The sequence below is a fragment of the Athene cunicularia genome (assembly GCF_003259725.1).
Source record: "Athene cunicularia isolate RWA chromosome 23 unlocalized genomic scaffold, athCun1 chr23_part1, whole genome shotgun sequence".
In the NCBI taxonomy this organism is placed as follows: Eukaryota; Metazoa; Chordata; class Aves; order Strigiformes; family Strigidae; genus Athene; species Athene cunicularia.
In genome coordinates this window covers 1222779-1237797 of record NW_020799130.1, presented here as the reverse complement: position 1 = coordinate 1237797, position 15019 = coordinate 1222779, and the positions used below count along the sequence as shown (strand labels likewise).

Sequence of the window (15019 nt, the reverse complement as noted above, 5' to 3'; positions counted from 1 at the left end):
ATAAGAGACAGAGCATCAGGAGCTCGTGTGCTCCGAGTCGCAGGAGGATTCGGGTCCCTCAGATAAGTCGGGAGGAGGGGAGGGAGCGATGGGGACAGGGCAGCGCTGCCCTTGCGTGGCCTCGCGCTGGCAACTTTGCCGCCCGCTGTAACGCGGCGGCGGCAGCACGAGGTTTTTGACATAAAACTGTCGCGCGGTCACCACCAAACTTTGGTCCTTCCTTGCGGTGTTCGGTTTTAAGCGTGGCACAGAGATCCCTTCCCGTCTGCGTTACCTCCTGGCTGCCGGCGCTTTGTGTTGGGGGCTGATTTATGGGCCTCTGGAAGCTGTGATTTGGCAGCTGCGCTGGGCGTCGCGGGCTTTGCCGGCGCTTTGGGGCGACGCAGATAACGCCACCAGCCGCCCGCGCCCTCCAGCCTTGGCTAATTCTGGGAAGGTGCTTTAAAACAACCTCCCGGGTGGGACGGGGCCATGTGCAGGGGGACGGGCTTGGGGTTTGGTCCCGCTGGTGGCGCGGGGGGTCCCCGGGGCGGCGGGGGCTGAGCTGGGAGCGGGGCTCTGATGCTGCGCTCTTGGGAGTTTCTCCTTTTCTCCCCAAATCTGGCTGGGGGACGTCTGCTCCCGCCCGGCTCACCCTGCCTGCAGGGGAGACGTTTACCCCGTGTCGCAGGGTTCGCCACGGAGCCCGGACGCGGGGCTGAGCCTCGCATCGGAGCCTGGGTGATGCCGGGCAGGGACCTGCCAGGGTAAGAAAGCAGAAACCCGGCGTGTGCCTGGATGCACCTGATGTGAAGATGCCAGGAAAGGCGTCGGGGGAACCTGGGATGTCTTCTGACCCGCAGGCACTGCTCGGGGAGGCGCGTGTGTGCTGCTTTTAAAAACTGAAGTCAGTTTTCCCCCAGCTTTTAGTTTTCTTTATCCGTCACAAACTTCCTAGAAGCTGTTAATCTTACCCGTTGTCTTCCTGTGCTAAACCCTGTAAAAGCCCCAAAGCTGTTCCGTCTGTTGGATCTCTTTATCTTCAGGAAACATGAAATCACGCGTGCCTGTTTCTGGGACAGGATTATACTGGGAAACAAAGCTGGGAGAAGCACCTTGCCCAGAGACATGGCACAGTATGATTTATCCCTGAACACTTTCTGCAGCTTCTCTCTAAACCGTGGGAAGAACAAAACAGGGACAAGTTATTAAGATGGCAGACTAAAAGGAAGCCAAATCGAGCAGCAAAGAGCTGCTCTTTGGGCAGGGTGACCCGTGGCGAAGCTGCCTGTGGGTTTTAACCTCCTCCCCAGGAGCCCCCGGCCCAGCAGGGCCAGCACCCCCAGCACGGGGACACGGAGGGACACAGAGGGGAGGTGGCGTCGCCTTTGTCCTGTCCCCTCCAGTGCGGGGGCTGCCTTTGTCTGCTGCTCCCGGCTCCACACGTCCCTGGCTGCCGCCGGAAGGTCTGCGGGAGCGGCGGGGACCCCGCGGGGCGGGCAAGGGGGTGCCAGCCTCTGCCCCTGCCGGGTGCTGTCCGTGGGCACCTGGGCTGGCAGTGACACAGGCCGGATGGTGCGTCTGGCAGAGGCGGTGGCACTCCTGATACTGGGTGCTTCTCACACCCCATCGGAGGGACAGGAAAGGGGACGTGGAGCCGGGGCTGGCTCAGCAAGACCCTCGCGGGTCGACTCGTGCCACCATGGGTTGAGCCGTGTCTGTGCCCGCGCCGCTGGCGTCCCCGCGCCGCTCCCCCGGAGCCGAAGCAGCTGGTTTGCAGTCCCAGTGGATGGTGTGATGGAGGTGCCGATGCTCTTGCTGCTGGTTTTTCCGCTCCCTTGCAGCATCCACGGGTCGCTGCCTGGCCCAGGGGCTGCGGGGGTGCCGGCGGCAGCAGGGCAGGGTTTGAACTTGACACTTTGGAGTTCATCGCCCGTGATTTCCAAGAGGTTTGACACGGCACCACGATGCCCTTTGCAGTGCTTGGTGCTCAGTATCGAGGATACAAAGAGCTAAATTGCTGTCAGAAGTAAATACCACATTCAAAACAGATTAGAGCCTGTTTTGGCGCATTTCTTGGACACAGCCACCACGGCGTGGGGCGGGAGCAGCACTTGGGCAGCTCAGAGTTCCCCTCAGAAGATGGACTCTGGTGCGCAGGACGGATTTAATACTCGACGGCCGCAGCTGGGGCCCTCTGTCCTGCCTGGGCGTGATCTACTTAAAACTCAGTTTAGTGTGGAGTGGAGAAGCGCCTGCAGCTGCATGAGCCTGGTTGTGCTCGCGGCGCCTTGGGGAGGAGCAGGCGGGTGCGATGTCTGGGTTGGCGGAGATGGGGTGGAGCGCGTCGAAGTCTGGGCTTTGTGGGACGGCGTCGGTCGCTGCTTCGAGCTGGCGGGTTTGAAGACCTCGAGCCTGGAGATGGGCGAATGGAGCCGATTGCTCACCCCACCAGCAGCCGCCTTTCCTGCTGGTGCTGCCGCTTGCTTTGCCTCCCGACGGGGGTTTCACTTCCCTGGGGAGTTTCTGCGGCTGGTTTAGGGTGGGAGATAGCTCAGGGTGAGGACGGACCACGCTGCGTGTCCGGGCTCTGGCGTGCTGCGGCCCCGCTTGCTCTTCTCCAGTCCCGGCTGTATTTGTGTGCGGGGAGGGGCCCGTCCGGACCCGCCGCCGCAATAAAACTCCCTTTTGTCTGGGCCCCGTTCCCGCGGCCCCTCGGCTGAATGTGGCGCTGGAGAGGATTTAAATGACATGGTAATTTCATGCTGTCCCACCGGCGGCTTTGCCCGGGCGCAGGCAGCTGTTGGGCAGCGGGTCGTGTTCTCCAGCTGTTACGATAAATAACAGACACAAAGCGTATTCCAGCGCTAAGTGCCCCAAACGGACTTTCACCTTGGCAGTGCTGCCCTCGACGCCACCTCTGCCCGCCGGTGCTCCGCGCGCGCCCGGCGGAGGGGTGGCGGTGGCGATGCTCCCGGCGCGTCCCCAGGGCACGGCTTTTGTGTGCGAAAGTCTGTGATTTCTCGCGGGCCGCTGAATTTATAATGGCAGGCGGATTTCATCCCGCTCACTGGCCGCATTGTGCTGCAGGAACAACACTCGCCCTCCAGCCCCTGGCCCCGGGCGCCCGCATTTACATGACAAAGTGGGAGCCTGTGCGGCTTTGCCATGGAGAGTTGAGGTATGCAGAAGCCCCCCTGTCTCCGGCGGGTTTGGGTCGGTTTTTAATGAGGCTTCTTCTACCGAAGGGGAACCAGCACGTTTTGTTGTTGGCCCCAGAAGTGCTGCTCCGAGCTGCAGCCAGGGGCTGCTGGCGCGGGGGGCCAGGGGATGCCACGTCGGTTCCCTGGCACAGCGTCCCCCGAGCCGGGCGCGGGGCGGCTTTCCGGAGGATCGTGGGGGGACCCTGAGCGCCCCGGGGCAGGGATGTGGTGCGGGAAGGGGTGAGCCCGTCCTGCGTGTTCACCCAAGGGCTTTGGGGTCTCTCCTGCCTGGGCCGAAGCAGCCAAGGCCAGGCGAGAGCCTGTCTCCTGCGCCAGAGGTGCTGGGTGCCGTGGCTCCCGTCGGGCACTGAGTGTCACCCCTGGTACCCCCCCATGTCACTGCTCCTTGTCACATCCTGGGTAGGCACCATGTGCAGGCACTGGGAAATAATGGCTTTGTAAAAATCTTTGGATCTCAATGTAATATAGAAAGGAAAAGTCACTATCACTCCCCGTTTTGCTGGAAACGGGTGGCTGCTCCGGCTCGTCGCGTTCGAGGACGATGTGTCTGCAGTCGCCAAAATAAAGCCCTCTGAGTCAGCCCCGGGGTGAACTTTCCCATCCTCGCCGCTGGTCCGTGTCCCGCCCTGGCCTTTGCAGAGCATCTCCCCGCCGTCGCGGCGCTGCTCCCGCCGGCCGGGCTGCCCACTTACGTTATCTTGTGTTCGCAGTTTCTCGTGCCTCACGTCAAACTTCCGAGCCAACTTCTGTGTTGCTGGAGGCTGCCTCCATCTCTGATTCACGATCCTAATCGTGAGGTTTTATGTTCATAAAGCATCTGGTGATCCTCCGGCGAGAGGGTTTGTGTGGCAAAGCGTTATTTTTGGGCTGTCGGGGGTGCAGGATGGGTGTGGGACTGTTCGGTGGCCCCTCTGCAGCATGACTTCTGCCAGCCCCAAACCTGCTTCAGTGCTTCTCCAGCGCCAAAGTGCTGCCCGGCAGCTGCTGGGCTGCAGCTGCTGCCCCGTGTCCCCTCCGTCCGTGGGGATACCGTGGGCACGTGGGGATGCTGTCCTGCTCACGCACGGCTGCCGGGAGCGTCTCTGTGGTGGGAAGGTCCAGAAGAGGAGCTGCGGGTGCTGGCCTTGCCGTGGCTGCAGGGAAGGCAGCGGGAGCTGCTGTCCTCCAGCAAGTGAGCTGAGCAGTTTCTCACTTGAAAGGCAGAGCAGGGACCGGAGGCTCCAGCAGCGCTGGCAAATACCTCTTTGATTGCAAACCATGATTTAAAAATGCATCAGCTTGCAGCCAGGGAGCTGGCGATTGCCAAGAAATGTTTGTCATGTGGAGACATGAATTACACCTCGAGTAGCTCATCTGAAAATCAGTTTCTTAAAATGAGCTGCCCTGGAGCGCGGCGCAGCCGTTTGTCTCGGGGTGCTGGCAGCCGCCCTGTCCCCGAGCAGCTGCCAGTGCCTGTGGGGGTCCAAGCCCCGCGTTGGCCTCGGAGATCCCCGTCCTGCCCGTCGGACTGCTCTGAGTCCCGTGCTGCCCCTGTCTGAGGAGGTGCTGGGGCCGGGTTAGTCCCAGCCCTGGGGCTCCTGGCGGATTTTGGGGCTCTCCGCAGGGCAGAGGCAGGAGCAGAGGTTGGCTTTGTGGAAGCTGATGCCACAGTTTGGTCCCTGGATGCCCACGAGGGTCATCCGTCCCCTTGGCGTCCTGCGGTGCGGCGGCCTTCCATCGGCAGGAAAAGCCTTGCAGAAACGGGGTGCAAAAGTAAAAAGCAAATTTGGAGCTTGGTTTGCTGCTCTTCTGTTTCTCTGCTTCTGATATTTTTAGCCTGGAATTGAAATTTGGATTTAAAAAGAAAGTGGATGGGAGCAAGGGGTGCTAAGAGCACCATGTGTTCAGGAGCTGAAATTAGAGCCGGGCTGCTGTTCGGGGCGACTTGGCCAGTTGGCCACCCAGATGGAGCCGCCGAGCAGCCACGCACTGCGCTCCCCGCACCCGGCCCAGCTGGCCGGGACCTCGCGGGGTCTGAGAAATGGAACAGAAGATGCAAACTGGGATGGGTGGAGACGGGCAAAGCGGGAAGCGGGCAGGGAGGGCAGATCTCGCCTCGGGGAGCAGCGGCGCTGAACGCTGCTGCCTTGGCAATGCTTTTAGAGGCCGCGGAGCCCTGGGGTGCTGGCGGTTCGGTCCTGAGGCCGAGCACTGGTGCCCATCCTGTGCCTTTGCCAGTAGGTCTGTGTGATGGGCTTTGGCAGAAACCGGTGCTTCCCTCTTCACACGTCTGGGGCCCGTGCTGCTTGAAGAGGGGATTTGGAATTGATTTTTTTGGTTTGCTACCTCCCACAATCCATAGGAGGTTTTCATCAAACTGGTTTTAATTTTCTCTGGTTTTTATCACCAACTTCCCTGGAGTTAGCCTTACTTATCGATGTGACTTTTGTTGGGTTTTTTTCTGAACAGCAGTTGAGAATTGTGTTGGGGAGGGGTCAAGGATAAAAGGAAAGTTCAGGTACTTGGGACTTGAGTTATCCTGCAACCTGGAGTTTGAAACCCCATCGTTAATAACCAGTATAAACCCGAAGTGAGCTGTTATCCTGCAAAATCTAGCAGTTAAATAATCGCATACTGCAGATGCAATAACACGTTTCCTGTTTCTTGTGGCATCCTCCCTCCCGCGGCGAGTTGAAATTTGCTGGAGGATGGAGGGGAAACGCACGTGTCTGCAGGTCCCTGCCGAGGCAGCATCCAGGGAATGGTGTCCCCTGGAGAGGGGCAGACCTCAGCTCCGTGCCAGTGGAGCTGCCATAGCCCGTGCCACGCGAGGCAGCGGGGCCACTGCCGGCTCCTCAGCCTCTTGCTTCACCCCCAGCAGAAGTCCTGGGTGTCGCCAGGGCCATATTTCTCCGTATTTCTCCCCCCGGCACAGACGTTGTCCCTCGCCTCCTCCTGCCGGGCAGAGCCTCCCCATTGTGCCGGCGTTGGCTTGTAAATCAGCGGGACAAAGGCTGCCTGTGCTGCCGGGGCGTCCCGGCTGAGCTCCCCGCCGCAGGACCACCCTGGCGTGGGGGCAGAGGGTGCCTCAAACCCTTTCCCAGCTAAAACCAGCCCCGGGTGTTCTGTGAGCTGGAGGAAGATGCGTGGAGGCAGGGGTGGAGTGTATCCACCAGCCACAGCTGGCAGATGGAATGGCGAGACCGCTCTGTTCGTGGCAAAGCCCCTGGGCAGCGTTAGAGGGGAGCTTTCTCCTTTGGGGCTCACAACAGTTTCCCGTTTCTCCTCACTCCGTGACCCAGCAAGTCCGGAGCCGCCTCCCGCTCGGCGCTGGGGAGGTGTCAGACCGGGGCTATTTTTGGAGCTGCCCTTACAACAAAGCACCGGAGCCCAGCGCGGGTCAGCTTTGATGTCGCCGTTGCTGCCGCGCAGGCGATGCTCGGCCCCCGCTGCCCTTGTTGGTTGGCAAACACCATCCCGGGGAAGGGGGTGCTGGGGGTGCCCCGGGGAGAGGCTGCCGGAGGGTTTCCTCCCGCGGGGGCTGGGGAGAGGGTGGGCAACGCAAAGACACTGCAGCCCTGGGAGGGCTGCCCTCGGTCTAAGTGTACCTTCACAAACTCAACGTGCCGGCGTCTCCCACACGCCTCAGGCGAAGGTTGCTGCTGCTGCAGCCCCAAACGTGTCTTTTTGTTGCCCATCCCTTCCCCAGCCCCTGCGGGAGGAAACCCTCCGGCAGCGTCTCCCCGGGCTGGAGAGTTTCTTGCTGTTCTGGTTGTTTGCATATTGCGACGTTTCTTGTGCGAAACAGAAGTTGAAGTGCAGGTCTGCGGCAGCGGAGCGGGCGCTGTCAGAGCTCTTTTAATGTGGACATCAGGTACAATCTGCCCTTCGGTGTCAGGAGAACCGCGTGTGGCCGCCTGTCCCTGCATCTGGCCAGGGAATTGAGGTTTGCCAGGACATGGGGGTGCCAGTGGTTGGGACGGGCAGTGGGAGTCCTTTGTCCCCCACAGGTCTGTCCTGCAGCCACGCATGGCCCCCGTTCCTTTCCCGAAGGCAGAGCCGAGGTTATTTACCTGCCGGGGGATGGTTGGACATCGGCGGGGCGCAGGGCTTGGCGCTGCCCTTTGGCACTTGCCAGGCGGTGCCCAGGGAAGTTGTGTCCGGCTGTCCTGGTCCGAGTCCGGCCAGCGCTGCCTCCTGCCAGGAGTGGGAGCGGTGGGAGACCCCCAGGTTTGGGATGGGGTGACAGGGAGCGCCGTGACTCTGCGCTGTCTGTCCGGGCGCGGGGTTCCTCCCAGCCCTCCTGACCCGTTTTCTCTCCCCGCAGCTGCAGGCGCATACCTGCCACCCTTGCAGCAGGTCTTTCAAGCGCCGCGGCGGCCCGGGATAGGAACTGTTGGGAAACCCATCAAGCTCTTGGCCAACTACTTTGAAGTGGACATTCCCAAGATTGATGTGTATCACTATGAAGTGGATATCAAACCCGACAAATGTCCACGCAGAGTCAACAGGTAAGGCAAGTATTAGAGGTTTTGGCACATGTTCCCCGCTTCCAGTTTCCTTGTGGAGGCTCCCTAAGTGCCTGTCCCTGTGGGCACCAGTGGAAGCCCCCCTCGGAGTGACATGTGGCCCCACCAGCCCTGTCTGTGCACAGCGCTGGTTCCTGACAGCTGCGGAGGTCCTGAACCTCAGCACAGGCCCCTGCTTCTTCAAAGCAGCTGCGCGATTTTGGCAAGAATCCTGTATTTAAAAATAGCAAGCCCTAGACCTTGGGCCATCGCGTACTTTTCTGTTCTTTGTTTTCCTTTTCGGTGTCCTGTTGGTGGCCTCGCAGCCTGGGTAGCTCTGTGCCCTGAAGGCCGGCGAGCAGATGCTGCAGATGCTTTTGGTGGCCGCGTGCAGCGAGTCGCTCCCTCTCGCCCTCCTGGCACACACGGCGGGTTTGCGGCTGGCTCCGGTGGTGCCCGTTCCTGTGTGCCGTGTCAACTCATTCTGCCGCAGCCGATGCAGCCTGTGGCTGCCTGGCCCCCTGCCCGGGGCGTGCCCTGTGGCTCAGAAGTGCCCCTGGGGAGGGGGGCTGGGGACGGGGCAGGCCGCAGAAGGTGACGGGTTGTAAAGTAACCAGCAAAACAAACCTCACCCCTCTCTTCCCCCTGCCCCTCTTTCTTGCCCCACTCGCCTGCGTAGGGAAGTTGTGGAGTACATGGTACAGCACTTCAAACCGCAGATCTTCGGCGACCGAAAGCCTGTCTACGATGGGAAGAAGAACATCTACACTGTCACGGCCTTACCCATTGGAAATGAGCGGGTAAGGGGGGGCAGGAGCCCCGTGCAGGCAGCGTGACCTGCCTCCTGCTGAAAACAACCTCCTGCCCTTGCGCCTGCGGGGGGGCCATGATGGCTTCCCTCCCTTCTGCACCCAGGTTGACTTTGAGGTGACGATCCCAGGGGAAGGCAAGGACAGGATATTTAAGGTCTCCATCAAATGGATGGCCATCGTGAGCTGGCGCATGCTGCACGAGGCCCTGGTCAGCGGGCAGATCCCCGTCCCCCTGGAGTCCGTCCAGGCCTTGGATGTCGCCATGAGGCACCTGGCTTCCATGAGGTACCTGTGCTGGGGGGCGGCGGGGCCGTGCGGAGCGGGGACCAGCTGCCCTCGGCCAGCAGTGGTGGCTGGGACTGGCCTTGATGCTCTTCAGGGGGAGGTGGCCGTGCCTGCCGCCCCGCTCCGTGCGATCGCTCGGGGTGCTCCTGCGATAGATAAATGGGGTGAACGGTGGCTTGGGGGGGGCTGGGGGCGCGTCACGGTCGCTGCCCTGTGCTGTTTGACGCCGTTTTCTAACGGGAACCTGCTGTAGCCTTTCCAACTGCAGGCAGTAAAGGCTTTGTACGCTCGCCATCAGTTAGCTCTGACAGTCCTAATGTGCTGTAGAAATGTGCTTGAAACACTATAGGCAGAGATGTATCAGAAATAAATGATCGAAGTATTAAATTTCTTGTTTTCTCAGGTACACTCCCGTTGGCCGCTCCTTCTTCTCCCCCCCCGAAGGTTACTACCACCCCCTGGGAGGGGGCAGGGAGGTCTGGTTCGGTTTCCACCAGTCGGTCAGACCTGCCATGTGGAAGATGATGCTCAACATTGACGGTGACTTATTTTTCCTGCTGGGGATCTGTGGCGGGGGGGCTGGGGGTGTTTGGGGAGGCTGGATCCGCCCGGCTCCCGGGCCAGGTCCGTCTGCTGGGAGAGAGCCGAGACGCATCGTGGTACCTGTCCCGCAGTGTCGGCCACCGCCTTCTACAAAGCCCAGCCCGTCATCGAGTTCATGTGCGAGGTGCTGGACATCCGGAACATCGATGAGCAGCCGAAGCCCCTGACGGACTCGCAGAGAGTGCGTTTCACCAAGGAGATCAAAGGTAGAGCCCCTGGGGAGTGCTGGGGGACCTGGCCCCGGCCCCTGCGGCGAGGTGGACCTACAGGGGTTGCACATTTAAAACGTTACGTCCCTTGTGCGCTTCACCGTGAGCGTACCTGCTCTGCAAACTGCTTGTTATTTAAGGGAGGTGTTGGCAGTGTCCCGGGGAAGTTGGGCGAAGGGGCATCGCTCCTGCCTTTGCCAGTGACGCCGCTGCGTCTCCCTGTCTCACACCAGGTCTGAAAGTCGAGGTCACCCACTGCGGGCAGATGAAGAGGAAATACCGTGTCTGTAACGTTACCCGGCGGCCGGCCAGCCACCAGACGTAAGGCGGGTGGGAAGATGCCCTTGGAAAAATCTGAGCTCTTCTCCTTTTTAGCAGCTGCTGGTGTCGTTAGGGAGAGCGGGAGGGGAAGCTCCAGCCTGCGAGGGCGGCGGGAGCCGTGTCCGGCTTTGGGGCGCGGTGCAGCGAGCGGGGTGCCGGGCAGGGCGGGAGCTCAGGGGATGCTTTGCCTGGCGGGCGGCATGCTGCAGCGGGCGGGAGCTGACGTGCCAGGAGTTGCCCTAGTTTTTACCTCCGAGTTTGGTTTTCTTCTCTCTTAAAATAGACGCTGCCAAAGCAGAAGCTTTGTCTGGGGATAAAGCGATTCCCTGCCTTCAAATGATTTACGTGCCCTGGGAGCAGGCTGAGCCTGGGCACCTGTCCGGGTTGGGGGGCTGCCCTGCTCCCCACAGCCCCCCACAGACGGGGGCTGCAGCACCTGGCCGTGTGCCCTCAGCACCGAGCTGTCGGGTGCCACAGCCCACGGGTGTTTCCAGGGCTCATGGCCGAGGTTTGCCCTGGGGATTGCCCCCAGGGAGGTGTGGAAGCAAAATGGGGTTCAAGGCAGAGGCTGGGGGAGAGCAGGTGGGGCCCCCCCGTGCAGGCAGTGGAAGGAGGGGCTGCGCTCGTGCTCTCAGCTGGGTGCTCATGAGGGGAGCTGGAGGCGAGGCGGGGGATGTTTTTCAGGCTGTTCGCCCCCCGTGTTTCCGCAGTGTTTCTGGAAATTTTGGCAACAGTAAAAAAAAAAAAAATTAAAAAAACAGCCTAAAACCAAAAAAACACACCAATAAATTTTGGCTCATGCTGTACAAACCCAAGTGCCAGCAGAAAAATCTCTGCTCCCCGTTTGTGCCCAATACCAAACCAGCAGTGCCCACTCCGGGCGGCCCCGTCGGGCTGCAGAGCCCCCACCGAAGCGGGGGCACCTCCCGCGCCACAACCGCGTTTCCTCGTCACTCAGCCCCGTCTCTGGGGGAGCCTCTTGGGGCTCACCGCCTGCACCCCGCTTCCCCTGCGCTCCAGCATCTTTGGGTCCCAGCCCCGGGGCTTGACGAGCGCAGGAGGAATGCGACGCCTCGCCAGGGCCTTCGGGCCGGCTCGTCTGTCTAATTTTGGCTCCGTAAAGAATATCGGGTCAATTCTTCATTTTCCCGGAGCTCTTTCTGGAGCCGGGAGCAGCTGGTGCTGGGTGAGGCCGGGTATCACATGCTCAGGCTACAGACAGCACAGCCCCCTCAGCCCTGCCTCTGGGAAGTTTAATTTTTATTTTTACTCCCTGTGGTTGTGAAGGGAGTTGTGCCCCTCCTGCCCGCCGTGCTCTGCTCTCCCGGAGCTGCTGCCCTGTCCCGGTTAACCCTTCCCCGGGGCTCAGCCAGGCTCCCCAGGAGGGCACGAGCCCCTAGTGCCAGCGTATTTATGTACCTGACAGCGGCATGCGTGGCACGTCCTGCAATAAACATTTGCCCTGATTAGCTGGATTAGTGAGGGAGAGCTTTATTTAGGGACCTCAGTCCCACGCTGGGGTCGGAATATTCCTGACTCGATTTCTCAGAATACCACTGTTGTGCTTTTTGTTTGCTTTTATGGGAGCTCGGAGCGGGAGCTGCCAGCTCCCTCTCTGCCCAGCCAGAGCAAGTAGTGCCCGAGGTCTGAAAGTCTCTGTTTTGAGTAGGTGCATCCTTTGTGTCCTGCATCTGCCAGGTTTCCCCTGCAGCTGGAGAGCGGTCAGACAGTGGAGTGCACAGTGGCACAGTACTTTAAGCAGAAATACAACCTGCAGCTGAAATACCCCCACCTGCCCTGTCTCCAGGTTGGCCAGGAGCAGAAGCACACGTACCTGCCCTTGGAGGTGAGTGCCGGGCGCTGTGCAAAGCAAAGGCAGAAGTGGCCTTTGCTGGCAGATGCATGACAAGATTCTGTAGCTAACGTGTCCTGGGCGCTCGTTGCCTCAGTGTTGACTGTTTACTGCTGTAAAAATGCCATTTTCCTGCAGCTGCCAGCTTGGCACCTCTGGCTTGGGGCTGGCTGCCGGGCCCAAGGGCCGTGCCCGCGGGGCAGCTCAGCCGTGGTCCCCTGCGTCTCGCCGGTCCCTAACGCGTGGCTGCTGTCTCTCCCCTGCCATGCAGGTGTGCAACATCGTGGCAGGCCAGCGGTGCATCAAGAAGCTCACTGACAATCAAACATCCACCATGATAAAAGCAACAGCCAGGTCTGCCCCGGACAGACAGGAGGAAATTAGTCGCCTGGTAGGTGGCCCGAGTACCTGGAAGGGACGGGGGGACAGCGTTGGGGCTGCCGCTCTGATGGCAGATTACGGCGTCGTGTCCGTGATGGACCTTGTTGTGGTTCTGCTCCTCAGCTGCTCTGCACTGGAGAGTGGGACCTGCCCCGAAGGTGCTGGTGGGGCTCATGGCTTGGTTTTATCCCCCTCTTCTCACGGAATCCCCGGTCAGAGATGCCCACATGTGTGATATGGGCACAAAGGGACCATGGAAACTCGTGTGCAGCGACTCCAGGTCCTCATGCTGATGGAACCTGACCCAAAGGGAGCTGGAACTAAAAACAGGAAAAACAAATTAGAGAAATGGCCCCAGCGCCAGATGTCCGTGGGGACTGTGCGTTGCGGGGCTGCGGTGCCGGAGCTCCACGTGGTCAGGCTGGGGCGAGGCAGCGGAACCCAGCCCTGCAGCGCCCGGGCGGGAGCTGGTTAATGCTTCTGGTCTCACCCACACCGCTGCCTCTGGGCTTTCCAGGCCGGGGACGTTTGATGTTTGTTGTGGGACTCTTGATAACACTCTCGTCAGTCTGAACCTTCCCACAGAAACCTTAAATCTGAGGAGCAGGCCCTGCTCTCCGTTGCGTTGGTCAGTGCAGTCAGAAATCAGGCCCCCGCGGGTCGGTTTGGAGGACGGGGTTTGGTCCTTTGTGTTGAACCTCTTGCCCCCCCTCACCGAGGGGATTCAGCTCTGTAGAGAACAGGAGGTCAGGTGCCCACGTTTCCCGGCCAGCTGAAGCTCTGTGGGATGCAGCAGCTGGTGTCGCTCCCTCCCATGGCCCTTCCTTCCCTCCGCAGATGAAGAATGCCAGCTACAACCTGGATCCGTACATTCAGGAGTTTGGGATCAAGGTGAAGGATGACATGACGGAGGTGACGGGGAGGGTCCTGCCGGCGCCCATCCTGCAGTACGGCGGCAGGGTAAGCAGGGCCTTGTGCAGAGAGAAGCTTTCACACCTGGAAACGCTGGGTCTGAACAAAACTTGTGCTACCTTCAGGATTATCGATTAGAGCTGGAATTTTTTCTCACAGTGCCTTGGGTTTGTTTTTTTTTTTTTTCTGCGACATAACTCTTCTGAAAGTTGTAGGCAGGAAGCATTCAATGACAAAAGAGGGAGCTGAAGGGGAGAGGGATGCTCAGGTGAATTTTCTATCACCTTTGAGGAGCTGAGCTTCTGTCTCACCCGTCGCCACATGCTGGGGCAGCCTCTGCCGGCGCAGGGGGTTGGCTCCGGCGGGGCCGTGCGGGTGCTGCCCCGGGGGCTGCCGGCGTGGGGCCAGGCAGGACGCAGCAGCGCTCTGATCGTCCGTTTGCCTTTGCAGAACCGGGCCATTGCAACTCCCAACCAGGGCGTGTGGGACATGCGAGGGAAGCAGTTCTACAACGGCATTGAGATCAAAGTCTGGGCGATCGCCTGCTTTGCCCCGCAGAAGCAGTGTCGAGAGGAGGTGCTGAAGTAAGGAAAGGGGCAGCCTGCGCGGGTGGGGTGACGTGGGGGAGCCGTGGCTCGGGGTGCGGCCACCCTGCTGCTCCCAGCCTGGGCCTGCATGTCCCGCAGCGTTAACGCTGGCTCTGAATGGCCTGTGGTACAGATTTGACCCAGGTTCGGGCTGGCTCTTCAGTCCTGTTAGTTTATCTAGAGTGTCTGACGGCTCCTCCTGGCTGCAGCCAGCCCCTGAGCCTTCGCAGAGCCCCCCAGGTCGGGGCGAGCACGTCGGCACTGCAGCACGTGGGAGCTGACGGTCAGGCTCTCCCACCTGCTCTCTGCCTCGGGCAGCTGCAGTGTCGTGATTGATAACTGCCAGCCCTAAAGCTGTGCTGAACTCTCCTTGGCTGAACCTCCTCAGAGAGGCGGGGTTGTGAGGGATATTTAATTAGAATTTTCCCCAATACCCATTCTGAAATAATATAATTCATGCAGGAAGTATCCTATCTCACCGTGGATTTTTATTACAGAGGAGTCAGGCTTTCTGAAAAGCTTTGGGAGCTTTGAGATTCTCTGCTTCAGTAGCAAAGTGACAAGAGAGTGGGGTAAATCAGTTTATCTGATTTAGGGAAATAGTCACCTTAGGTTTGAATTCTGTTGGGCACCCGAGTTTTTCCTGACCGAGAGTGGGAGCATCGTGCACTGCGTGTGCCTCTGCTGGGTGCTGGGGATGGTTTGGGGCAGCTCAAAGTCTGGGTACCTGGGTGGAGGGGGAGTGACACCGCACTCCTCCTGTGACCCCTCTGGGGCGCTGCTGGGAACCCCATGCTCCCTCTGGTTCTCCCTGCATCAAATATATCCTTGGCAATCTGAAAATCCAGAGCACTTTGTCGGGTTTGGTAAGTTCAGGCTTGCCTCAGCTTTGCAGATCATCTGGAAATGGGGCAGGTCTGCTCCCCCTTCCCCGGCTTTCTCATGGAGGAGGCTCACAGCTCTGTCACTCTTCAGGCAGAGGGTACCAAGAGGGGATGGGTCAGCTCTAAGACGTGTTGGTCTTGCGTTTCCCGTGCCGGGCGCTCGCTGGATGCTGTAAAACCACGGACGTGCTGATGTGATGTCCTGCGCCGCAGCCCTCCAGCCGCGGTGCCCGGGCCACGCGGCGCAGCTGCCGTGCCGAAGGGCTCGGGCTGAGGGCTTCTCCTCTCGGGCACAGGAACTTCACGGACCAGCTGCGCAAGATCTCCAAAGACGCGGGGATGCCGATCCAGGGGCAGCCCTGTTTCTGTAAATACGCCCAGGGTGCAGACAGCGTGGAGCCCATGTTTCGACACCTCAAGAACACCTATTCGGGGCTTCAGCTCATCATCGTCATCCTGCCAGGGAAGACACCGGTGTACGGT

The 15019-nt window shown here is 60.2% G+C and overlaps 1 protein-coding gene across 1 annotated transcript in view; it reads left to right on the top strand.

Moving 5' to 3' along the window:
• Positions 1–7511: 7511 nt before the first annotated feature.
• LOC113488159 (protein argonaute-1) overlaps positions 7512–15019 on the top strand; it is a 16207-nt gene continuing 8699 nt past the window's right edge. Inside the window, exons 1-11 of the mRNA XM_026863202.1 lie at positions 7512–7693; positions 8370–8490; positions 8606–8787; positions 9191–9327; positions 9462–9596; positions 9833–9920; positions 11619–11766; positions 12044–12163; positions 12991–13113; positions 13516–13649; positions 14833–15017. Coding sequence (XP_026719003.1) covers positions 8386–8490; positions 8606–8787; positions 9191–9327; positions 9462–9596; positions 9833–9920; positions 11619–11766; positions 12044–12163; positions 12991–13113; positions 13516–13649; positions 14833–15017 — 1357 coding nt within the window. The 5' untranslated portion in view covers positions 7512–7693; positions 8370–8385. The remainder of the gene's footprint in view (positions 7694–8369; positions 8491–8605; positions 8788–9190; positions 9328–9461; positions 9597–9832; positions 9921–11618; positions 11767–12043; positions 12164–12990; positions 13114–13515; positions 13650–14832; positions 15018–15019) is intronic.